Here is a 25,648-nt window from a genome sequence, read left to right as displayed (position 1 = left end):
AGACTACGCCTATAGTCCCAGCTACTCAGTAGGATGACATGGGAGAATCATTTGAGCCCAGGAGGTGGAGATTACAATGAACCAAGATCTGGGTGACAGAGTGATGAGACCCTGGCCCCCCACAAAAAATAAAAATAAAAAAGAAAGGAAAAAGAATGAAAGAAGGAAGGAAGGAAAGAAGGAAGGAAAGAAGGAAAGTAGGAAGGAAGGAAGGAAGAAAGGAAGGAAGGGAAACAAGAAACTAGGTCTCAGAGTTTAGTTCCCATGTTGGTATTCACAGTTATCATCCATAGGGACCATTCATAGCCTACTACTGTCCTCCTGCCTAATGCCCACGCCCTTATACTTCCTCTAGCCCTCCCAGCCCCTGAGAGCACCACTCCTGGGAGAGGAAGAGATATTCACTATCCCTCCTAAATATCAATCTAGAAGAGTGCTGTCGAACAGAACTTTGCGCATTGACGGGAATGTTCTACATCGGCTCTGTCCAATACAGCAGTCCCTATCTTCGTGTGGCTATTGAGCATTTGAAATATGGTGCATGCTAATGAGGAACTGAATTTTGAGTTTTATTTAATTAATTTAGATTTAAATTTAAATATCAATATGCCACTAGTGGCTACAGTCTTGGACAATGCAGTTCTGCAATCTTCAAAGCTCAAAAACCCTGAGGGTATAGTCAATCACTCGTCACTCCCAGCTCCTTTTCCCCCAGCACCTCCAGCTCCCCTGAGCCAGGGCACTGAGGGCCACGAGACCTTGAGGGTTTTGAGGGACCTCCTCTGAGTTGCCTGGCCTGCACCAGGGAGGTGTCCAACCGCACTGAACTTGCGGGGGCCGGATGTCCTCTCTCCCTTCCTCTTGCCCTCGGCCGCCAGGGGCCGCTGCGTCCCGGCTGTGCCCATCCGCTCAGCCGAGCGCCTGGCGCTGTCCCGAAGGAGGCGGCGGCGCCCACGCCGGGCTGGAGGAGACGGGATAGCCCGGGGCGAGGCGGCGGTTGCGGCGGCGGCTGCGCGCTCCCCAGCCTGCCGGCAGGAACCTTGGAAAAAACCCGGCTGAGTTCTGCAGAGCTGGCGGGCCGGGCCCGGAGCTCCCCTGTGCCCAGAGCCGGGCCCGCCCTGCGGATGATGCCAACCTGCCTGACCAGAACCCCGCTGTCCCGGGGCGCAGCAACTTGGTGAAGGGGACGGGGCTCCAGACTAGACAGCACCCAAGCTGGCCGCTCCCTCCCAAAGTCTGTCTTTCGGAGTGTTGGTCCCTGGCTCAGGGGCAAGGAAGACTTCAGGCCAGCAGGTCGAACCAGTGGGCACCACCGTGGAGCAGGTAGGTCCCAGGTGTGGGGCTCAGAATATGGAGGAATGAGTAGGTGTTAGGGGGGTTTGTGGGGAGAGAAGGTGAAGAAAGGTTGAAGGTTCTTGTGGTTCACATCCTCAAACCCTTATAATGCAGGCTGTTAACTCGGCCTCACTAAACCCCTGGATTGGGGTTTAGGAAAAATAGGCTAGGAAACTGAGGCAGGAGCATGGAAGTCGAAAAACAAATCCCAGAAGCTTCTATGTCCGGCAGTTTCCAGGGTGGGGGGAGGGAATAGAATGCCAGGGATGAGAGCCCAAATGAACACCCCCCACCCCTCTGCTGCCCATCCCACCGAGGTCTTTGGGGCCTTGGGGCTCCTAGGGGAGATGCCTGAGTTGGACTGGAGGATGTTGCAGCTCAGAGGGAAATAGGATCACCTGAGAGAAGACAAAGCTGCATTTGTGATGGTCAAAAGGAGGGTTCCTAGAGGGCAGGGAGAAGAGATGCCTACTCAGAAAAGAGGCACATCTAGAAGGGTGGGAATCTCAGCCCACGGAGCACACCCATCCCCTGGGAGTTGGCACCTCTTCCTCTGTCTTCCTCCAGATCCCTCTTATGCTCTCACTCCTGGGAGCTAGGACTCAGGGGTCTCTGTCCTTATGGGACCCCACCATCCTATATGTTTCAGTTCTGCCTCCCTTTAGAGCGGTGAGGGAAGAGAGGTTCTTAGGGAGACATGGAAAGCTATTGGAGGCTGTGGCCTTCAAAGGCTCAGGGACCTGAAGTGTCCCCATTCTAGTCCTCTGGAGTGGGAATGGGGGCGAGGATGGCTAAGCCAAGCCAGCTCCATGTGAGTCCAGGAAGCAGGGGCCATAGTGGGTAGGAGGTGGAAGCAGAGAGGATCAGGGCCTCAGGACTCTTTCCCACGTGCCTCTTCCAGCGGGAATCTGTCAGATTCTGCTCCTTCCTTGACCCTCAGCTCCCTCCCAACGCCAGAGAGATGACAGCCGTGATTCTTAGACTCCTTCCTACCATCACCCTGCTTCACTCTTGGGATAGAGAAGCTCCCTCAGGCCACCCTTCTCAGGTTCACCACCCTGTGTGATCCCAGAGTCTGCAAGGTCCCCTCCAGATTCCCAGGCTAGAAGAGACTGTCCCTGCCCTGGCACCTGAGAACAGCTTCAGAATTGGGCTGAACTTCAGTGCCCAGCCCACCCCCTTGCCCTCTCCCAGGTTCTCCTTCACCCCCTGCAGAGCCATGGGCTCCCTCTATCCTTTGCAACCCCCTAAGAATCTTTCCTACTTGTCCAGGTGGAGTGAGTCTGAGGCCAGCAGATGAACAGACAGAAACTGAAAGATCCCCAAAAAGGTGAGTGAGGAGACATTGAAGATGGAGAGTAGCGGGGGTGGACAGAGATCAAGTACCCTATCCATCGAGCAACTGGGTCCTGGCAGTTGGTTTGGCCTCTGGTATTCCCAAAGCTGCACTGGCACTAGTGGGGGCCCAGTAGTGCTCCAGGCCCACCCCTGAGCTTGTGGCCTTGCTGCCTCCTGGTACTGTTCCCACCCCCTTCTATGACTGGGCAGCTCCTAGCTACTCTGTGCCTCTTGCTTCCTTAGGATTCCCTCCATTTCCAGCCTGCCCTTCGGGGTAGCTTTGGGAGGCCCAAACCATCAACGATGAAAGAGGAAAAGGAAAGGGGAAGCGAGCAGAGGCAAGGTGGTACAGTGGGCAGAGGGCAGGCTTCTAGGCTCTGGACTCTTCCACCCACATGCTGCCTGGCCTTGCGCAAGTCATTTAACTTCTATTAGCCTTGGTTTCATCTCTTCCTTTTTAAATTTAAATTCTGTTTAAATTGAAGTGCTACTGCATTCTCGTGGTTGGAAGCTCAAAAAGCAAGAAATAAATCAGGAGAAAAATGCCTCTCTTCTACCTCCATCTCCCAGCCAACCAGTTTCCCTTTTTGATGGCAAATAATTTTTTTTTTTTTTTTTTGAGACGGAGTCTCGCTCTGTCGCCCAGGCTGGAGTGCAGTGGCCAGATCTCAGCTCACTGCAAGCTCCTCCTCCCAGGTTTACGCCATTCTCCTGCCTCAGCCTCCTGAGTAGCTGGGACTACAGGCGCCCGCCACCTTGCCCGGCTAGTTTTTTGTATTTTTTAGTAGAGACGGGGTTTCACCGTATTAGCCAGGATGGTCTCGATCTCCTGACCTCGTGATCCGCCCGTCTCGGCCTCCCAAAGTGCTGGGATTACAGGCTTGAGCCACCGTGCCCGGCCACTAGTTTTAAAACACATTTTTGAAAGCTAGTTTATGCATATCTGAGCAACATAGATAATCCTTCCTTTATACACATTTTATTATATTTATTTTTGAGCTGGGGTCTCACTCTGTTGCCCAGGCTGGATTGCAGTATCTCAGACATAGATCACTGCAGCCTCAAACTCCTGGGCTCAAGCAATCCTCTCACTTCAGCCTCTGGAGTAGCCGGGACAATAGGTGTGCACCACCATGCCTGACTAATTTTTAAATTTTTTGTAGAGATGGGGTCTTGCTATGTTGCCTAGGCTGGTCTCGAACTTCTGGCCTCAAGTGATCCTCCTGCCCTGGCCTCCTAAAGTGCTGGAATTAGAGGCGTGAACCACCACTCCTGGCCTGTCTTATACACATTGTATACACACCATTCTACACTTTGCTTTTTTTTCCCCCCTTAACAGTGGATTATCACTGGAGATCATTGCATGTGTCAGGACATAAAGCATTTCCCCATTGGTTTTTTTACAGCTATCTGGATGGGACTGCATTTGTACAGACTCTTTATGATGTATTCAGCCAGTCTTTTAATGATGGTTGTTTAGGTTATGTCCCAGCTTTTTGAGCTTTGGTTTGCTCATCTGTAAAACAGGTAATAATAATCTTACTTTGTAGGACAGTTGTGAAGAATTCAAGAGTGTGCATGTGAAGTGCTGGAACCAAGCACTCAAAGAGTAGGAGTCAGCATGATAGTCCCTCCCATGTCACAGCCCTCCATGGGCCCATATCTAGTTCATCCTCCAAGATGCGTCTTAAATGTCGTCTCCTCCAAAGGCTCTCCTTCTCTTCCTGTAGCACTCATTACTGCCTGCATGACTCTGTGCCAGGTTGAAAGATGCCTGGGGACAAGGTGTGCCTCCTCCCCATCTTTGTGCCTCCCAGAGTGTGTGGCACAGAGAAGGTGCCCAGGCTGGGCACAGGGGAGCTTCTGCCTGGAGCTGAGCAGAATGTGTGCTTCTCTCCACAGGATGAGTGAGAGGGTTGCGCGGAACTGGAGCACAGGCGGCTGGCTGCTGGCACTGTGCCTGACCTGGCTGTGGACCCGCCTGACCTTGGCTGCCTTGCAGCCTCCCACTGCTACAGGTTTGGAGGAGGTGGCAGGGCCCAGGGAGGGAGTTTCCCAGGACACCTGGGGAGCTGGACACCACTCCACCGTATTCCATAGCAGGCAGGTCTCCGAGGCAGAGTAAAATCCAGAGATTCTAGGGGTTCCGGTTCCTCCTCTGCTCTTTACCCAGGGAACTCTGCCCATCCCTGCTGTCCTGCCCCAGAGAAGGTCTGGGCAGACCCTTTGCTCACCTCTCCTTCCAGGCTGGAAGGTGTTCTGTAGTGAGAGAGGCCCTCGGGCGGGGGCTTAACTCTAGCCTCCTGGCCTAATTCTGTGGTTTTCCTTCTGGGATGGCTAAAGCCTGTGTAAGCGGATGATCCTCCCCACGCATTGTAAGCCCTGGGGCCCTTGCCCTCACCCTGAGGAAGCTGGGGAGGCGGGGCTGGTGCGGGACTCTGTCTTCTGCCCAGAGGCCGTGCTCTGCCAAAGGGTGAAGAGCACGGTCTCACCGGGGAGGGAGGAAGAGTAGGAGCTCTGTGAAGCGGCCGGAAGATTTCATCCACTTCCTCCTCCCCCGCCACTGGCCATCTCTTCCATTCTTCCATAGCCCTCCTTGAAGCAGGAAAGAGGGGCTGGAGGCCAGCCCGGGTGGCGGGAGGGAGCGGGTCGGGCGTGTTGGGCGTCTGATCCTGGGCGGCTCCTCTCAGTGCTTGTGCAGCAGGGCACCTGCGAGGTGATTGCGGCTCACCGCTGCTGCAACCGAAACCGCATCGAGGAGCGCTCCCAGACGGTGAAATGCTCCTGTTTTTCTGGCCAGGTGGCCGGCACCACGCGGGCAAAGCCCTCCTGCGTGGACGGTGAGTGAGAGGCCAGGACCCGGGCAGGGCCCTGAGCCGAGCCATAAGGAGGCCTGTTCAGGCCTCGCCATCTGCTGGGGATACAATTTCATACCCGTCTCAGGGCTTTCATGATTAGTCTCAAATGGTGGGGCCCCCTCTGGGAGAAGAGGGCAGATGTGGCCATCCCTGTGTCATAGATGAAAAAAACTCTCGTTATGCGCGCAGCCTCCCACACTCGCGTGCCCTCTGCCTGGTGCACACACAGGCGCGTTCCCTCACACAGCCCCACTCCTCTGTCCACACACTTCCTCCAGCTCCTTCCCCTGCTGCTCCTTTCCCTGGCCACCTCCGTGTACCCTCCTCTCCTTCTCAGCCCTCCTCTCACACTTTCCTGTGTGGACACATGTGATCCTTCACACCCACACTCATACGCTCACACTCATTTGGCACCCCATACATGCATGGCCCACTGTGTCATGCGCATACCAGCTATGCCAGCTATACACTCCTGGTCTGTAGACCCCTCCAGACGACTCACACCCTTGCTCACACACCACAGAGGGAGTATACTGGTTGTGCATCTATGCTAGTGACATGGTCACCTTAGAGTCACTTTTGCCTGCCTTCGCCCCTCACTGTCTGGGGAGATTCAGGGATTGGTGGGATTAAAGTTGGGGGTTATGTCCCCAGGCCTCAGCCTGAGTACTGCCTCTCTAGGCAGCCTGGAGTAGGGGAAAGACGAGGGAAATGCATGCCTCAAGGCCAGGGGTGTGTGGAAACGTGCACCTCATTCGCAGACCTGCTCTTGGCTGCCCACTGTGCTCAGAGAGACCCTAGAGCTGCACTCCGCCTCCTGCTCCCACAGCCTCCATCGTCCTGCAGAGATGGTGGTGTCAGATGGAGCCCTGCCTGCCGGGGGAGGAGTGTAAGGTGCTCCCGGACCTGTCGGGATGGAGCTGCAGCAGTGGACACAAAGTCAAAACCACCAAGGTACCCTGGGTGGGCACCTCATCCCACCCTCCCCTTCCCCCTCTACCAGGGGCAGAGAAGGGGGCACAGGAGCCTTGGAGGTCTAGGATGTCAGTGTCCCAAGGTGAGATCGTGAACCATGAAATTCACAGACAGTCCTCCTAGGTCTGTTCTCACTGAGACTGGAGTTAGGGGGGTCAGGACTTGAAATCCAGTGTGTGCTGGGAAGATTCTTGATGTGCATATACCCTGGTTTCCTCTTCTCTGCCTGGAATTAGTTTGCCTCCAGAAAATATCAGGCCTATAAAAGCATAATAGAGAATGGGAAAAATTTTCTAGATAATTGAGGGAGGAATTGCTACTTCTACCTGAACTCCAGGTACAGTAGCCACTCTGCCACTCACCTCTGCCATGACCGTCCCCCACCTCCACCCCATTCTCACTGTTGTTGACTCCCTACAGTTCATACCTACCCTCCTCTAGTCAGATTTCTCTGTCTACTCTCACAGCACCCAAGAGGATTATTACTCTCATGGTTTGCTGCCTGCCCCACAGAACAAGGGGTAATTAAATTTTTATCAAACTCGTTAGCAGCTCCATGTGTGTCATGGTTAATCAGCTGCATTGCTCTGTCATCACCATTGGTACAGAAGAGTGACACTACGGAGCGAGCCAGGGCTCTGCCTTTGGCTTTCCCTCCCTGCCACCACACGCAGCAAACAAGCAAACACAGAAGAAAATAGAGAAGGAGGGCCGGGTGCAGTGGCTCACGCCTGTAATCCCAGCTCTTTGGGAGGCTAAGGAGGGTGAATCAAGAAGTCAGGAGTTCAAGACCAACCTGGCCAACATGGTGAAACCCCCGTCTCTACTAAAAATACAAAAATTAGCTGGGCATGGTGCCACGTGCCTGTAATCCCAGCTACTTGGGAGGCTGAGGCAGGAGAATCACTCGAACCTGGGAGGCAGAGGTTGTGGTAAGCAGAGATCATGCCACTGCACTCCAGCCTGGGCGACAGAGTGAGACTCCTTCTCAAAAAAAAAAAAAAAGACAACTTTCAGCTTCTGAAGACAGCAACCATTTTCACAGAGCACAGAACAAAAGGAGCTACAGCAAGAAAAAGTTTGACTGGCTCTAAAGTAGAGCATCTTCTTTCTGTCTGTAGGCAGGGATGAGGGACAGCCATTCTGAGTATATTTAACATCAGAAGACAATGAGACCCACTACAGAGCTTGTGACATTTGTCACCGTGTTATAAGTGTGGGTTTGGAGCCTGTAAGGAAGTGCTTGCAATTTGGGTAGCTACTCTGAAGCAAACAGTGGGGAGGCTTGTGTGATGTATGTTTGCATCGGTCACCAGGCCATGCTTTCCCAGTCCGGCCTGCTTTAGGGCGAGAGGATCAGCAGCAGTGGCCTCTAAGTGACCTGCATATTCTGGGTAGTCTCTGGCATGCTGGAATGGAATAGGCATTCGCTTCTCTAACCTTACCTTATCGCTTCTTCACCAGGTCACACGATAGCTCTTGGGGGTCACGGCCTGGACAAGAAAGGCTTGATTGAGCCATGGACTGAAGATTGGTATCCGGTCATCAGCCAGGAAAGATGGGGATTCACTTACATGCCTCATGCCAAATGCAGCATCAGTCTTTCCGGGGCATTTCAGTTAAGCCGCTCAGCAGATATGGATGGATCTGCAACCACATACCTGGTGTGGAGCTGGGCTTCTCTGGAGATACGAAGGTCAACACACAATTCCTGCCCTTAAGGAATGTCCAGTTGAATTGGAGAGTTGATGACAGACAATTTAGATAATTTAGGTTAAAGTACTTGATACCAGACCGTGGCTTCTGGGCCACATGCTATGGCATGATGGGGGTTTGGGAATGAGATTCCCACAGTTCTTCAGATACCCCGTGGCCACAGGGCATAGAGACAGGAGGTCACATTCAGCACCCACCACCTCCCTCTTTCGCATCAGTTCTGAATCCCCAGCAAGCTGCTAACATGTTGCAGGAAAACATTCTCCCCTTATCCCAGACCAGCGGTATCTCATTTGGATGGGATTGGATTGACTTGGGGAAGGAAAGTAAAAATAAAGCCAAATAACTTCCCAGCAAATCTTCGGCACAGATATGGCCTGGTTTGGGCCATTCATTAGGTATGGGATGGACAGGACTTTCAAATCACCTCCATCCAAGCACCTCAGATTTTTTGTTTGTTTGTTTGCTTATTTTAACAGATGAGGAAACAGCCCCAGAGAGGTGAGGCAGTTTGCCCAAGATCTCATAGCCTGGGCTCCCAAACCTCTAAGACTGATGATTTTCCACTAGCCTGAATAATAGGATTCCAACATAGGCCTCCCGTGTTAATTTTATCTCAAGTTACTGGAACCAGCAAAGTACAGGCTAGACAGCAGCAACATTTTTCTTGGGAGATGCTAGAGCAGGGACTTTTACTAAGGTCACTGTTCTCCTGTATGAAATAACCCAGAATATCCACACATAGGGATGTGGGACCATCTGGTTTCCACTCTACTCTCATCCTCCAAAATATCAAGCAGGTCTTATGACACCCAGAGGTCACTCAACCCAGTTACAGCTGGGGCTCAGCTGGCTTGCCACTCTGACCCGTCTCTTCTGGGGTCTTTGGGCTATAATTCTCAAAGACTCTGGCTCCAGGAGAGATTCTAGGTGGGACGTAGAACTGGTTAGAGTCTTCTCTTTTCAAAGGGCCCTGCCGGGCAGCAGGGGTGAAAAGCTAGAACCTCTGTTTAGAATTAAAGGTCAGTGCAGTCAGGCTGACACTCTAAATGGCTCAGGGATGATACACAGGCTTCAGGGCCTCAGAGGCATGGGCTACTTAGATATCTCATCAGTAAGAGAATTGCAGCCTCTGAGACTGTGGGCATTGAGATCACCAAGGCCCTAGGGAGGGGAGTGTCAGTAGAGACCAACCTGGACAATGCTGAATTCTGAGCCTCAGAGAAACAAATCAGATTATAGTTTGTGGCTGAGTCTCAGCTTCTCCCTTCCTCCCCGCACAGTAGAACCAAGACTGATATTCCCCCTTTCTCGCCCTACTCTAGTTTATTTTCTTGTTTTTGGCAGTGGGGTGAACAATGGTGCCAGCTTCTTACTAGACTGTAAATACCAGAATTCACAACTCAGAATCTCTGCAGATGGTGGGCTCATGGGGTAGGGTAGTCAGGGAGTTGATCAAAGATCATCATTGCCTCCTTTAAGGTTGGAGGATGGAGGGTGGGGATGGATTAAGGGATTGGCAAGCTTTTTCTGGAAAAGGCCAGATAGTAAATATTTCAAGCTTTGCAGTTCACATACAGTCTCTGTTGCATATTCTTTGTTTTTGTTGTTGTTGTTTTTTGTTTTATTTTGTTTTAAAATGTCTTTAAAATGCAAAAGCTAGTCTTATTAATAGCTCAAGTCTTAGCTGCACAGAAACAGACTCTGGGTCTTTTTTCAGAAGGGTGCCAACCCCATGAACCTTTGAAGGCAGGCCATCTCTGCAGTGCGGGACTGCCTCCCAGCCTCCTGGCCTGCCTTCTGTGCAATGGGAACCTGAGCATGAGGGCTGGGTCAGGTTTTGTTTTTCTCCTAATGCTTCTTGAGAGATTGGTGAGTGAATTATTTAGGCTACAAATGAGACAGCTTTAGCAGAGTCAGATAATAACAACCTGTTCTTCCGGAGGCCAGAAGGGGGGCTTATCTCTACTCATGCTGCACCCTCAAGACTGTGTCCAGGAGGGAGGGAGAGGGCTCGAGCCCCCTGCCCATCTGCTGCATCCACAAGCTGGTAGGCTCTGAGCTGGGGATTGGGCCTGATAGCGGGGATGATGCTATGCAAACTCTCTCCTGAGTTGCCAACCACTGCCAGCCTTTGCCTCAGCCAAAGTCTGGGTTCTCCAACCTTCCCTGACCTCGCCCATCCCTGCTACAGAGAAGACCTCTTTCCTTTGACACATGCTGGAATTTGCTAACTCCTAATTCATTTTTTTAGCTCCTCAAAGCCTTCATTTCCTCCTTACCTTTTCATATATTTTTTTGGTGGGATTTGAGGGGTATGTATCTTTTAGGTAGCCAGACGACCCCTACATAGGAGGGTCTGACGGAGAAGGGAGAGTGTCCCACCTCCCCGACAATAGCATCCTAGGGTCCAGTTTCCAACTGAATCAATATTTGTGTGCATTTTGTAGCTACAGTTTAAAAATGCAAATGAATTTTCCTGGAACATAAGGTTCCTGGAGTCATTTATCTTCCCCTTCTCCCCTTACTGGATTGGAATCTCAGTCTGAAGTTAGCCGTGCCCACACTGTCCTCAGCTGTGAAGGCCTTAGGAAGGTTACCAACCACAGGAGATCATGTGGCTAATTTCTGTTGGCATCCTAGCAGTTTCGTTAAGGTCTATGAGTGACATCCTAATTAATGGCCTCAGACAGTTGCCTGGATTGAGGCTGCAACTTCCTAAAATCACAAGCTTACAGCTACAAGGGATTTTAAAGTCTTTCTTTTCTTTCTTTCCTTCTTTCCCTCCCTCCCTCCCTCCTTTCCTTCCTTCCTTCCTTCCTTCCTTCCTTCCTTCCTTCCTTCCTTCCTTCCTTCCCTTCCTTCCCTTCCTTCCCTCCCTTCCCTTTCTTTTTCTCTCTTTCTCTTTCTCTCCTTCTTTCCTTCTTTCCTTCCTTCCTTCCCTCTTTCTTCCTTCCTTTCTTTCTCTCTCTCTCTCTCTTTCTTTTTCTTTCTTTCTCTTTCTTTCTTTCTTTCTTTCTTTCTTTCTTTCTTTCTTTCTTTCTTTCTTTCTTCCTTTCTTCCTTTCTTCCTTTCTTCCTTTCTTCCTTTCTTCCTTTCTTCCTTTCTTCCTTTCTTCCTTTCTCTTTTTTTTATTGAGACAGGGTCTCCCTCTGTTGCCCAGGCTGGAGTACAGTAGCATAATCATGGCTTACTGCAGCCTTGGCCTCTTGGGCTCAAGTGATCCTCTCACCTCAGCTTCCTGAATGGCTGGCCCTAATGGCATGTGCTGCCACACCCTTTTTTTTTTTTTTTTAAATAGAGACAGGGTCTTCCTATGTTGCCCAGACTGGTCTTGTCTTGAGTGTCCTCAAGACAGCCTCGAGCAATTCTCCTGCCTCGGCCTCCCAAAGTGCTGAGATTACAAGTGTGAGGCAACACACCCAGCTTGCAAGGGATTTTAGAGACCAGTTAGCCAACTCCCTCATTTGACAGATGATGAAGGGGAGGCTCAGAGAGGCTAGGTGGTTTGTCACATAGCAAGCTGTTGGTGTGTCCTGTCCAGTGATCCAGGCAAGTGTTCTTTCTACTACTGCACATCAAGTATAGATGAGGAACTGGAAAAGAAGCCAGGATTTTAGCAAGGATGAATGTGAAAGTGTCCCGTTCTAAAGTCACTCAACCCTGCGAGTGCAAGGGAACAGAATGAAGAATGGGAAACACGTAGAGATATATACACAGGAAGAGGGAAGGAGAAGCAAAAAGAGGGATTGAGATCACTCATTCAGAAGAACACAATGCACAGCACAAAATAATAAGAACAGAACTGATGCCGCATCCAAAACAATTGATTTTTATCCTTTCTCAAGGAGACAGAATGGAGCCCCATTAACCTTAGAGATCAGTGAAGCCACTTGGATAGCTTCCGGGTTCTTCAGGCTGCATATTAAAGCCCACGGGCTAAATCTGGCCTGCTTCCTTTTTTGTAAATAAAGTTATATTGAAACATAACTATGCTTATTTGTGTCTTCTTGTCTATGGCTATTTTTATGCTAAATAGCAGAGTTGAGTCATTTTGAAGAACCCATATGGATCACAAATTCTAAAATATTTATCTAATCCTTTTTTTTTTTTTTTTTTTTTTGTGAGACCGAGTTTTGCTTTTGTCGCCCAGGCTGGAGTGCAATGGTGCAATCTTGGCTCACTGCAACCTCCACCTCCTGGGTTCAAGCAATTCTCCTGTCTCAGCCTCCCAAGTAGCAGGGATTACAGGTGCATGCTACCATACCTGGCTAATTTTTATATTTTTAGTAGAGACGGCATTTCATCATATTGTCAGGCTAGCCTTGAACTCCTGACCTCAGGTGATCCGCCTGCCTTGGCCTCCCAAAATGATGGGATTACAGGCATGAGCCACCGCGCCAAGCCCATTATCTGATCCTTTGTACAAAAATTTTGCCAACTGAAGCCTTAGTGTTTTAGTTGAATCTTTCTCAATATACTTTTGCAATCTGGAAACGATGACTTTGCACTGTATTCCTGAGTTTGGGGATATATACACATATATGTATTTGAGGCTGTGCCTCTGCCTGCTTTAATCCCTTCAGGTGCCACCTGTGATATCTAACAAAGAAATGAAGACGTAAAGATTAAGAGGCCAAGAGAAAGACTTCAGGGCAGATGCTTTCCTAACATGTTGTCACACCCTAGATCAGTTCAGTTCATATTTTCCAGGTTCATGAAACTTCTGCTTTTAAGCTTAAGGAAAATAACTGCATGTGCACCCGTGTGTGAAGATGTAATTGTTTATGCATGTACACTGCTAGTGTTTCTTTCTTTCTTTCTTTTTTTGGGGACAGAATCTCGCTCTGTTACCCAGGCTGCAGTGCAGTGGTGCGATCTCAGCTCACTGCAAGCTCCGCCTCCCGGGTTCACACCATTCTCCTGCCTCAGCCTCCTGAGTAGCTAGGACTATAGGCGCCCGCCACCACGCCCGGCTAATGTTTTGTATTTTTAGTAGAGACAGGGTTCCACCATGTTAGCCAGGATGGTCTCGACCTCTTGACCTTGTGATCCACCTGTTTTAGCCTCCCAAAGTGCTGGGATTACAGGCATGAGCCACCATGCCCGGCCTTGCTGCTGGTGTTTCTGTGTGTCTGTGGATTTGAGTATCTCCATGCCTACAAGCAAGGACAATATTCAAAATACATAAAAACCAGTTTAGCACAGAGACTGACTCATCAAGACAGGTACTAGCCCAGGGCACACTGGCAGCACACAGCCCAGCACATAACTGCACATTCCCACTCCCCCTGCTGTAGCTGAGATGGACTCCATCTCAATGAACTGAGGAGGGCTCACTTCCCTCTTCCCCACAATGTGAGCAGCTAAGATGGTTCCTGGTTTCCTGGGACTTGTGATTTGTCATCAAGTATGAGTCTGGGCGTGTGCATGGGCACAGCAGCTACTGGGCTCATATGGCTGTAAACATTCTATTTACAATAGATATGTAGACTGGACATAAGGAGGACCAAGCAACTACCTTTCAAACCATACATGAGGGTACAAACTCCCCTTCAGTCTGGTCTAGAGGAAGTGGATTCCAGCCATTTTTAAAGGCTTGATTGACCACAAGGCTGGGTGATTGGCAATACACCATAGCTTCTATTAGTGAAACTCTACCATGTGTCAAACACACATATTTAAGTGGGACTCTTCCCATCTCAAAATTCGGACAGAGGCCCTAAAGGTCAGGTAAAATAAAATTGAGTGTCAACTACACTAAACTCCTCCTACATTCTAAATCAAGATGCTAGACTTGCAAAAGGGGTGGTGAATAGCTGTTACCCACCTCCAGACTGCATGAGAGAGAGCTAAGAAGAACTAAGGTTGAAAGACAGGTGGTAGTGAAGATCTGACCGGAGAGAGTTGTCACTTTCTTCCACCCTGGCCAATGGTGTGATTGTTTCTTACTGTAACCCACTTCAGAGGGGGATTCCAGAGAAGAACTCCAAGAGCTTGACTTGAATCCATTGGAGTATGAGGGACCCAGGAACCCAGACCTGAAAATAATCTGAAGGCGAGTGGCTATGGCTGGCTGGTTGCTCTGGAGAGAGTCCAGAGGACCACCTTGAGAGTGAGCTGCCCCCAAGAGCTCAGCAGAGCACAATGTTTGCATGTTTTTCACAGGCCAAGAGTGGACTGCCCAAGAGGGCTTCCTGGAAGAGAGAGGTGACCCCAGCTAGGGAGGGATTACCAGAAGCCAGGAGTCTGAGAGGAAGTCCTAAGTGGCCAGTGGAAGGAGACATCACCCACATCAAGGGATTTGTCAATGGGGGATCGCCAGCCCTAGCGCATCTTGCAGAAATCCAGGAAAGTATCCTCCCACACAAGATAATGCCCACACTCTGAGATGGAAAGAGACTTAGAGAGACAGACTCATAGACATTAAATAATTCATTCAATATCAAGCAGCTAAATAAATGGCATGTGGTAGTCTTGTCTTGTGTCAGTTTGGGTAAGCTGGAGCTACATTTCCCAGAATCCCATCCCCTGCATGGTTCTGGTTTAGAGTTGGCCAGAAGATTAACTTGTGAATGATTTGTAAGGCAGAGAAGTGAAGCAGCTGCCACAGTTACTTAGCAACTGTCATAGGTTAGAATTGTCAGCAGGTTCCAGGTTATACTTATTCTCACCACATTTAGCCTTACTTGGCAAATCCTGACCCTTCCGACCAGCAAAAACTAAAAAGCCCACGCCAACCCCAGAATCAGAGGCAATAGACTTTTATAAACTTTTCTCTCTAGGATCCTGCTCCAGCAGCTGGCATTCCTGAGTCCTGAAAGTTTGATTAGTGGCTTTTCTCTGGTCCTCCAACTTCTTCATTCAAACCTTTACTCTCCCAGTTTCTCCAGCAATTCTGTAAAGCCACCTTCCCATAATAAATCTTCCCATAATAAATCTCTTATTACACAACATGCTTAGTGGTTCTCCTTCCCTGATGGAACCCTGACCAATACCATTAGTATCAATAATAAACATCAAGCAGGTACTGGAAATGGCTCCAGAGGAATAGAACATTAGGGATAAAAATTGTGAACTGACCTGGTTAGATTTAAAGGCATTAATGATCCTATTACCATCGGTATAGGTGACACTGATAAATCATGGCATGCAGTGGCAAGAGAGATACATGAATTATCACCCGTAGTCACCTGTAATACAAATGTCTTTAAAGGCAAGTCTTTGGCTGGCCAAGTAGTTGCCCCCACTAAACATTTTAATGGAAACAGAGAGTATAGGAGCATTCGTTGATTGCTTCTAGGTGTACTCAAACATGTAGAGGAAGAAAATGATGTGCTCAGGACTTTAAATACCAAGCTCAAGGTTTGATTACAGGAGCTGGATGCTTCTATTATTGCCTTAAAAGAAACCCTTATTTGGCTAGGCGCTGTGGCTCAAGCCTGTAATCCCAGTAGTCTGGGGGGTCAAGGCGGGGGAATCACCTGAGGTCAGTAGTTCGAGACCAGCCCGGCCAAAGTGGTGAAACCCCCGTCTCTACCAAAAACACAAAAATTAACCGGGCATGGTGGCACATGCTTGTAATCCCAGCTACTCAGGAGGCTGAGTGAGGCAGGAGAATCACTTGAACCCAGGAAGCCAAGGTGAGCTGAGATCGCACCACTGCACTCCAGCCTGGGCGACAGAGTGAGACTCTGTCTGTAAATAAATACATACATAAATAAAAGTTTAAAAATCATCATAAGGCTGGGCGCGGTGGCTCATGCCTGTAATCCCAGCACTTTCAGAGGCCAAGGTGGGTGGATCACCTGAGGTCGGAAGTTTGAGACCAGCCTGACCAACACGGAGAAATCCCATTTCTACTAAAAATACAAAATTAGCTGGGCGTGGTGGCGCATGCCTGTATTCCCAGCCACTCGGGAGGCTGAGGCAGGAGAAACACATGAACCTGGGAGGTGGAGGTTGCGGTGAGCCAAGATTCCGCCATTGCACTCCAGCTTGGGCAACAAGAGCAAAGCTCCATCTCAGAAAAAATAAAAATAAAAATCATTAAAGAAAGAAAGAAAGAAAGAAACCCTTATTTCCTGTAGCTCCAGGGGTGAAATTTCTGAAAACCAACATGGCCAGTCTTGACTTGAGTGTAGTAGGAGTCACTGTTGTGCCCCATGGTGGAGACATTCTTCTCTTAGAACCCAATACCACTAAATCAGTGGGGCCCAGAGTCTTGGGAACAGGAATTAACATTTTGCTGGTGAATCATTAGGGATGACAGTGAGAAGAGTCACTCCTATTTCCATCTCATATTGGCAATTCCACTGACTCATGCAATGAGAGCTACTATGGTGGAAAATGCCAGGTGGAAGCCTCTAGAATGGCCTGTACCTACCAAAATAGTAAGCCCAAAGCAATTTTGTTCCAGAGATTAGTGTCACCATAAGAACTTGAAAGATGTAGTAGTGGTGATTTGTACCATATCTTCTTTCAACTCGCAGAATACAGACGGACTTTAAAGAATGACAGTGGATTATCACAAACCTAATCAGGGTGGCTCCAATTTTAGCCTCTGTTCCAGATGTGATTTCTTTTTTCCTCCTTTTTTTTTTTTTTTTTTTTTTTGAGGCAGGGTCTCACTCTGTCACTCAGGCTAGAGTGCAGTGGTGCCATCATGGCTTACTGCAGCCTCAGCCTCCGTAGGCTCAGGTTATCCTCTCACCTCATCCTCCCGAGTAGCTGGGACTACAAGTGTGCACCACCATGCCTGGCTAATTTTTGTATTTCTTGTAGAGATGGGGTTCTGCTGTGTTGTCCAGGCTGATCTCAAGCTCCTGGGCTCAAGTAATCTGCCTGCCTCAGCCTCCCAAAGTGCTGAGATTACAGATGTGAGCCACCGCACCCAGCCCAGATGTGGTTTCTTTACTGGAGCAAAGATGGTTTTGGTACTTGGTATGCAACTAATGGCCTGGCTATTATTGAATAAAGAAATGTTTACTTATTTATTTTTATGTTTATTTTTTTGAGACAGAGTCTTGCCCTGTCACCCAGGCTGGAGTGCAGTGGCTCAATCTCGGCTCACTGCAGCCTCTGCCTCCTGGGTTCTAGTGATTCTTCTGCCTCAGCCTCCTGGGTAGCTGAGATTACAGGCACCTGCCACCATGTCTGGCTAATTTTTGTATTTTTAGTAGAAACAGGGGTTTCACCATATTGGCCAGGGTGGTCTCAAACTCCTGACCTCAGGTGATCTGCCCCCACTTGGCCTCCCAAAGTGCTGAGATTATAGGTGTGAGCCACTGTGCCCAGCCTATTCTTTATATCTGTTAGGAAAGATCACCGAAGCAGTTTACTTTCAACAGGTAGGGCCAGCGTTACACCTTCAATCTCCTTCCTCAATGGTTTATCAACCATATGGAAGATAATTGCAGCACTGCTGCCCTACTCAGAGAAGACCCTAAACGATAGTGGTAAAGGAAAATCTCACCATTCTGCAGAATTTTGAGCAGTACATATGGTTGTTCATTTTGCCTGGAAGGAGAGATACTTGAGGTACAGATACACACACACACACACACACACACACACACACACACATTCTACTCCACTTCACACACAAATTCTCCCCCACTTCACATCTATAGCAACTCCTGGCCCTTCCGACCAACAGAAACCAAGATGCCTAGGCCAACCCCAGATACAGCCACAAATTGTGTCCGTGTGCTGCGGCTGGCTAAAGGTTTGACTTTCAGGGTATGGATACTTAGGGTATTGGAGGGAACATATTTGGAAAACTGATGATAAGGAAATCTGGAGAAGAACTATGCAAATCAACAGTCATGAGCTGACACAAAGTGTGAAAATATTCATGTATTACATGAATGCTCGCCAAAGTACAACTTCAGTAGAGGAGGATTTTAAAAATCAGACCACTAAGATGCCACATTCTTTCCCCAGCCATTTTCTCCAGTCATCCCTGTCTTTTGACAGTGGCTCATGATCAACGTGTACACAGTGGTGAGGGTAGAAAGTATGCATGGCACAGCGACACGGGCTTCCACTCATCAAATTTGATCTGTCTCCAGGCACTGCTGAGTGCCCAATCTGCTAAGGGCAGAGACCAACATTGAACCCTGAAGAAGGCAGTATTCCCCAGACTGAACAGCCACCACTTAATGGCGGATTGATGACATTGGAACACTTTCATCACGAGAGAGGCAACACTTCTCCTAGTAGACACTCACTTTGGATGTGGACTTCTCTTTCCAGTCCACATGCTGCTGCCCAAAACACCAACTTACAGAATATCTTTTTCATTGTTATAGTATTGCACTAAGCATAGCTTCTTACCAGGGAACTCATCTTACAGCAAATAAAACATGGCAATGGGCTTATGATCATAGAATTCACAGGTCTTACAATGTGCTGATTGCCCTGGAGTAAATGGCCTAAAAAGAATGATCTTTCTGGGGTCAGGCACAATGCCAGCTGAGTGCTAACACTGGGCTGATGCAATGTCTTTCGCAATGCCCTGAATCAGCGACCAGTATGTAGTGCTGTTTTTCTCATAGTCAGGATTCGTGAGTCTGAAAATCAAAGATTTGAAGTAGAAATGGCTCCTCTCATTGTTACTCCTAGTGATCCATTAGAGAAATTTTTGCTTTCTAGCCCCGTAGCGTTGGGCTCTGTGGGTTTAAAAGGCAATTTATCCACCTAGGTTAATGATACATCAGTAAATTATGTGACAGAGCTATCATTCAGCGACTGTATTAGGTGAAGTGTTTGCGGAAAGCAAAGGTAATATGGACTGAATAATACAGAATGAAGTTAAAAATACCAGCTGTGACCATATGACCAGTTATAGAAATGAGGACTGTAGTAGTTAAAAACCAAACACTGCATGTTCTCACTCATAGGTGGGAACTGAACAATGAGAACACTTGGACACAGGGTGGGAAACATCACATACCAGTGCCTGTCATAGGATGGGGGGAGGGGGAGGGATAGCATTAGAAGATATACCTAATGTAAATGACGAGTTAATGGGTGCAGTAAACCAACAGGGCACATGTATACATATGTAGCAAATGTATAGCAAATGTATAAACGTTGTGCACATGTACCCTAGAACTTAAAGAATAATAAAAAACAAACAAAAAGTATTTTTTTCTCACACTAATATGAATATATTACAATAGTCCCCTTCTATCTGAGGTTTCACCTTCTATGGTTTTAGTAGTCAACCATATGGTTACCTGTAGTCAACCATGGTCTGAGAATATTGATATTTCAATATTCAATATTTTGCCTGGAAGGAGAGATAGCCAGAGGTACAGATACACACACACACACACACACACACACACACACACATTCTCCTCCACTTCACACACAAATTCTCCCCCACTTCACATCTATAGCAACTCCTGGCCCTTCCAACCAACAGAAACTAAAATGCCCAAGCCAACTTCAGATGATTGAAAAGATCATATTTATATAACTTTTATTATAGTATATGGTTGTAATTGTTCTATTTTATTATCGTTGTTGTTAATCTCTTACTATGTCTAATTTGTAAATGGAAATTTATCATCGGTATGTATAGGAAAAAGCATAGTACTATATATACAGGGTTCAGTGCTGTCCCTGGTTTCAGGCATTCATTGGAGCTCTTGGAATGCATCCCCTGAGGATAAGGAGGATTACTCTAAGGTAAATATTAACAAATTATTTTTTTCCCTCTTCTTATGCATGAAAGTGACCAGGACTATTACCTGAAAGCAACCAGAAAAATACACAGAAGCTGCCCGAGATTTCATCCAGAACCACAGATATGAGTCCACATGTTGGGATTAAAGGTGAAGGTGTGGAATAGCCAAGGCAATCCTAAGCAAAAAGAGCAAAGCTGGAGGCATCACGCTACCTGACTTCAAACTATACCACAGGGCTACAGTAACTGAAATAACATGGCACTGGTACAGAAACAAGCACATAGATCAATGGAACAGAATAGAGAATCTAGAAATAAGACCACACACCTACAACCATCTGATCTTCCACAAACCTGACAAAAACAAGCAATGGGATAGGATTCCCTATTCAATAAGTGGTGCTGGGAGAACTGGCTAGCCATATACTAAATATTGAAACTAGACTGCTTCCTTACACCATATGCTAAAATCAACTCAAGACGGATTAAAGATTTAAATGTAAAACCCAAAACTATAAGAACCCTGGAAGACAACCTAGGCAATACCATTCAGGACATAGGCATGGGAAAGATTTCATGATGAAGACACCAAAAGCAATTACAACAAAAACAAAAATCAACAAATGGGATCTAATTAAACTAAACAGCTTCTGCACAGCAAAAGAAACTATCAACAGAGTAAACTGACAACCTACAGAATGAGAGAACATTTTTGCAAACTATGCATCCAACAAAGATCTAATATCCAGCATCTATAAAAAACTTAAACAAATTTACAAGGAAAAAAATTAAAAGGCAGGCAAAGGACATGAACAAACACTTTTCAAAAGAAGACGCACATGTAGCCAACAAACATACGAAAAAAAGCTCAATATCACTGATCATTAGAGAAATGCAAATCAAACCACAGTGATATACCTTCTCACACCAGTCAGAATGGCTACTATTACAAAATCAAAAAACAAGGTGGGGCAAGGTTTTGGAGAAAAGGGAATGCTTATACACTGTTGGTGGGAGTGTAAATTAGTTCAACCATTGTGGAAAGCAGTGTGGCAATTCCTCAAAGACCTAAAAACAGAAATACCATTCGACCCACCAATCCCATTGCTGGGTATACACCCAAAGGAATATAAATCATTCTACCATAAAGATACATGCATGTGAATGTTCATTGCAGCACTATTCACAGTAGCAAAGACATGGAGTCAGCCTAAATGCCCATCAATGATAGACTGGATTTTTAAAATATGGTACATATACACCACGAGTACTATGCAGCCATAAAAAAGAACAAGATCATGTCCTTTGCAGGGACATGGCTGGAACTAGAGGCCATTATCCTTAGCAAACTAACACAGGAACAGAAAACCAAATGCCACATGTTCTCACTTGTAAATGGGAGCTAAATGATGAGATCGCATGGACACATAGAGGGAAACAACACACAGTGGGGCTTTGGGGAGGGTCGGGGGTGGGAGAAGGGAGAGGATCAGGAAAAATAACTAATGGACACCAGGATTAATATCTGGGGGATGAAATAATCTGTACAACAAACCCCCATGACACAAGTTTACCTGTGTTACAAACCTGCACTTATGCCTCTGAACTTAAAAGTTAAAAAAAAGATGAAAGTGTGATTAAAAAAAAAAACACACACACACAGTGTCTCTGGCTTGTAATTCAATAAACTTATTACACATACCTTGAATCATTTAATTCCCACAGGGACTTGTGAGGTAAGGTTGATAACACCAGTTTACAGAGGCAGATGCTCAGAGGAGAAAGAAAGCCTGAGGGCATTCAATAGCTGTCTCATGGGCTGGGAGTCCAGGACCAGGAAAAAGCATGTAGTAAATGACATTTGAGGGGCAGACTTTTAAAATGTGAATTATCTCATTTAATTACCACACTAATTCCATATGATAAACATTACCATTCTCAATTTACAGACAAGGAATCTAAGACTTTGAGCCCAGGTCTGCTTAGCTGTAACACTCACATCCCTCCATCACCCATGAGATGTGTTCTGGTCATCTCCTTGAGGATTGGCTGTCCAGAGTCCAAACACTTCAAAATTAGTGTTTAGGGAAGGGGTAAGATGCCAGCGGATAGACTGGGTAGTAAGTGCTGTGACAGAGGTGTCTCCTCCATGCTCTGGGGCAGGAATGAGGGTAGAGGAACCCAAATCCAGCATGAGGGAGGCATCCTGAGGAAGTTTTGTTTTTGTTTTTGTTTTTGTTTTTTGAGACGGAGTCTCACTCTTGTCACCCAGGCTGGAGTGCAGTGGTGCAGTCTCAGTTAACTGCAACCTTCATCTCCTGGGTTCAAGCGATTCTCCTGCCTCAGCCTCCTGAGTAGCTGGGATTACAGGCATGTGCCACCATTCCCTGCTAATTTTTGTATTTTTAGTAGAGATGGAGTTTCACCATGTTGGCCAGGCTGGTCTCGAACTTCGGACCTCAAATGGTCCTCTGCCTGGACCTCCCAAAGTGCTGGGATTACAGGCGTGCGCTACTGCACCCAGCCATGCGAAGGTCTTTAAATTTGAGTGGGAATCAGCCAGGCAAAAAGCGTGTGTGTGTGTGTGTGTGTGTGTGTGTGTGTGTGTGTGTGTGTGTTGGAGGGAAAGGAGTGCAAATGCTGAGGGAAAAGCATTTGCAAAGAACACTTGAGGCAAATTCAAGTAAGTAGTTAGCAATGGCTAGAGTACAAGGGTAAGGAGAGATGGCAGAGATGAGGCTGAAAGTTGGCCAAGGCTGAGCTCAGAAAGAAGCTGGTTGCTGTACAGTTTGAGTTTTATCTTAAAGACAATGGAGAACCCCGCAAGGGCTCAAGGGCAAGGGCAGAGGCAGATTGCCACCTTAGAGATGAAGCTGTTAAGACCCGATGGGTGGGTGACACTGAAGACTGGGCAATAAAACAGATGTTTTGACAATAATCCAGGTAAGAAATAATAGCCCTTGGGCCAAAAGCAGTGGTTGCCTGGGGGTGCAGAGAGGCAAGGAGGAGGATAAGGATAGTTTCCAACTCTGGGCTCTCCATTCCTTAACGGATGATTGCTTTTTTTCTCTCCCACCATCTGGCTACAATGGGTGGCAGCACTGGCCCCCTGCATCTGCCCATGTGCTGTTTGAAGGACTCTGAAGGCCCAGAATCCCAACATGCTGCCTTCTCCAAGGCCCATAACCCCTCTACTCAAGTCCGTATTACGGCTGTATTCACACAAAAGCAAACACTGAACACTTACTGGAGCTTTGGGTTAATAATTTTTTTTTTAGGGGTCACCGTCCGAATCTTGGCCAACTGTGAGGAAAGGCTGGAAGAGGAGTTTGGAGATGAACTGTGGCAATTCCGGAGGACCCATGTCCTGGAATTGGAGAGAAAGGGTGGAGGCCATACCACCTAGGAGGGAGGGGCTGCTGGGGTGGGGTGAGCTGGAATCTGCTCTCAAGTTATTCCTGCCCTTTGGCTGTCAGGGATTTGGGGGTCTTTGGTCTTCCCTTTCACTCTGGCCCAGGATCAAGTTTCTCTTTAACTTCTTTTTCTGCACGTGGATTCCCAGACCCAGCCTGGTGCTCCGCCCAGAGCCTAGGCCACAGTGGAGAGTGCGAGTGAGGAGCATGTCCTCCGATGGGTTTTTCAGCGAGGGTCGAAAGGCAGATGCTGAAAAGGTAACTCCCTTAGACTCACGGGACCAGTCGGGGCAGCTATGGGACTCCCAGAGTTCCCAAGGATGATGGTCCAAAAACCAGGAGCAGCGTGAGCTGCTGCCGAGCTCCACTCGTAAGCTCTCGCCAAGTACTGCCCAGGAAATATGATAGCCAAGCGGACTGGAGCGTTGACTTTTTCTCCTTGGGAGTGATACCTGGGGCAGCCTTAAAGGCTGGAGGGCCGAGGTTCTCTCAGTCGCTCCCACCTGGAGACGTCTCTCCTGGCTCTCCGCTGCCGCGGCGCACACGCACTAGCTGGGCAGCACGCGACCATGAGGCTGCAAACGTTGCTTGTATGTATGTATGTATTATGTATGTATGTATGTATGTATGTATGTATTTTATGTATGTATGTATGTATTTATTTATTTATTTTATTTTATTTTATTTTATTTTTTTGAGAGGGAGTCTGGCTCTGTCGCCCAGGCTGGAGTGCAGTGGCCGGATCTCAGCTCACTGCAAGCTCCGCCTCCCGGGTTTACGCCATTCTCCTGCCTCAGCCTCCCGAGTAGCTGGGACTACAGGCGCCCGCCACCTCGCCCGGCTAGTTTTTTTTTTTGTATTTTTTAGTAGAGATGGGGTTTCACCGTGTTAGCCAGGATGGTCTTGATCTCCTGACCTCGTGATCCGCCCGTCTCGGCCTCCCAAAGTGCTGGGATTACAGGCTTGAGCCACTGCACCCGGCCGTATTTATTTTTTTTTAAGACGGAGTCTCGTTCTGTCGCTCAGGCTGGAGTGCAGTGGCGCGATCTCAGCTCACTGCAAGCTCCGCCTCCCGGGTTCATGCCATTCTCCTGCCTCAGCCTCCCGAGTAGCTGGGACTACAGGCGTCCGCCACCACGCCCGGCTAAATTTTTTGTATTTTAATAGAGATGGGGTTTCACCGTGTTAGCCGGGATGGTCTCGATCTCCTGACCTCGTGATCCGCCCGCCTCGGCCTCCCAAAGTGCTGGGATTACAGGCGAGAGCCACCGCGCCTGACCCGTTGTTTGCTTTTAGTTACTGATTGTTAAAGATTAAGCTGCTGGTAAGCCGACATCAATAATCCCTCCGGAAAAATCTTTTAACTAAGTTAATAATAGAAAAAAATTGGTTGCAATTGTAGATATTAGTCAATTAGAAGATGTGAGAGAGGGAGGTTCAGTGGGTCCCGGGTGGGGTGCAGGGGTGTGTGCGCGCGCACGTGTTGGGTCAGGCGAGACTGAGAGTGTGTGTGCAAGATTTCGGGAGAGTGCTTGGTCTCCAGGGTGAGGAATGCGGACTGCAGCTCTCCCAACACTCCCCACAACCCCCAACCACCAATACTAGCACACTCGCCCCGCCCCAGGCTGGACAGTTACTCCCAGGGACTCTTCCCCCCGCTTTACTCAGAAGGAGGCAGCTGCGAGCCGGGCGTGGTGGCGGTCGCCTGTAACCCCAGCTACTCAGGAGGCTGAGGCAGGAGAATTGCTTGAACCTGGGAGGCGGAGGCTGCAGTGAGCCGTGATCGCGCCACTGCACTCTCGCCTGGGGGACAGAGCGAGACTCCGTCTCAAAAACAAACAAACAAGAAGGGGGCAGCTGCGAGCGTCCCCTTCTCTCCCTCCCTCTGATTAGTAGAAAGGCATCGAAAAAGGACCATCCGGCCCGGGCGGCGGGACAGGGAGGGCCTGGCCGAGTCCCTCCCAGAGCGGTGGAGTCCGCAGGAGATTTGCGGGGACGGACTGCGTCTCCAAGAGAGACCTCCCTGTCGTGGGCGGTGTCCACAAAATGCTCCTCTGTGGGCGACAGAGGGGTGCGGTGGGGGCCTGGGAGGCTCGTGGGCGATTCCGAGCAGCGGGTCTGTCCCGAGTGAGGGGCAGCCCTGGGGCTGGGGGAAAAGGGAGAGGCAGCCCCACTGCTCCTGGCTCCCCGGGCGACTCCACAGCGGAAGGCAGAGGGCTGAGCCCCAGCGCGGATCAGTCAAACTCGACGGGCCCTTGCGGGTCACCAGTCCCCAACCCTGGTTGGGCTGGGAGGGGTCTTCTCCTCGCAAGTCC

At 48.5% G+C, this 25,648-nt stretch overlaps 1 protein-coding gene across 2 annotated transcripts; it reads left to right on the top strand.

The window, feature by feature from the left end:
* Positions 1-927: 927 nt before the first annotated feature.
* On the top strand, positions 928-9,795 carry TAFA3 (TAFA chemokine like family member 3). Of its 2 annotated transcripts, none has more exons than XM_015148495.3 (6): positions 928-1,323; positions 2,608-2,665; positions 4,576-4,691; positions 5,364-5,513; positions 6,361-6,485; positions 7,971-9,795. In XM_015148495.3, the coding sequence occupies exons 3-6, from the start codon at positions 4,577-4,579 to the stop codon at positions 7,980-7,982; spliced, it is 402 nt and encodes a 133-aa protein (XP_015003981.1). In that variant the 5' UTR covers positions 928-1,323; positions 2,608-2,665; position 4,576; the 3' UTR covers positions 7,983-9,795. The 2 variants fall into 2 exon arrangements, with proteins under 2 accessions (XP_015003981.1, XP_015003971.1); XM_015148485.3 differs by having other exon boundaries at positions 6,293-6,485.
* Positions 9,796-25,648: the final 15,853 nt, after the last annotated feature.

This window comes from Macaca mulatta, chromosome 1, assembly GCF_049350105.2.
Source record: "Macaca mulatta isolate MMU2019108-1 chromosome 1, T2T-MMU8v2.0, whole genome shotgun sequence".
Classification (NCBI taxonomy): Eukaryota; Metazoa; Chordata; class Mammalia; order Primates; family Cercopithecidae; genus Macaca; species Macaca mulatta.
Note: the sequence above shows the minus strand (reverse complement) of the source record. Positions and strands in the feature narration are given on the sequence as shown.

Coding starts and splice junctions, on each gene's coding strand:
- TAFA3 (XM_015148485.3), top strand. CDS start 4,577: ATGAGTGAGAGGGTTGCGCGGAACTGGAGCACAGGCGGCTGGCTGCTG. Junction 4,692..5,363: donor GCAGCCTCCCACTGCTACAG/GTTTGGAGGAGG, acceptor GGCTCCTCTCAG/TGCTTGTGCAGCAGGGCACC. Junction 6,486..7,970: donor ACAAAGTCAAAACCACCAAG/GTACCCTGGGTG, acceptor CTTCTTCACCAG/GTCACACGATAGCTCTTGGG.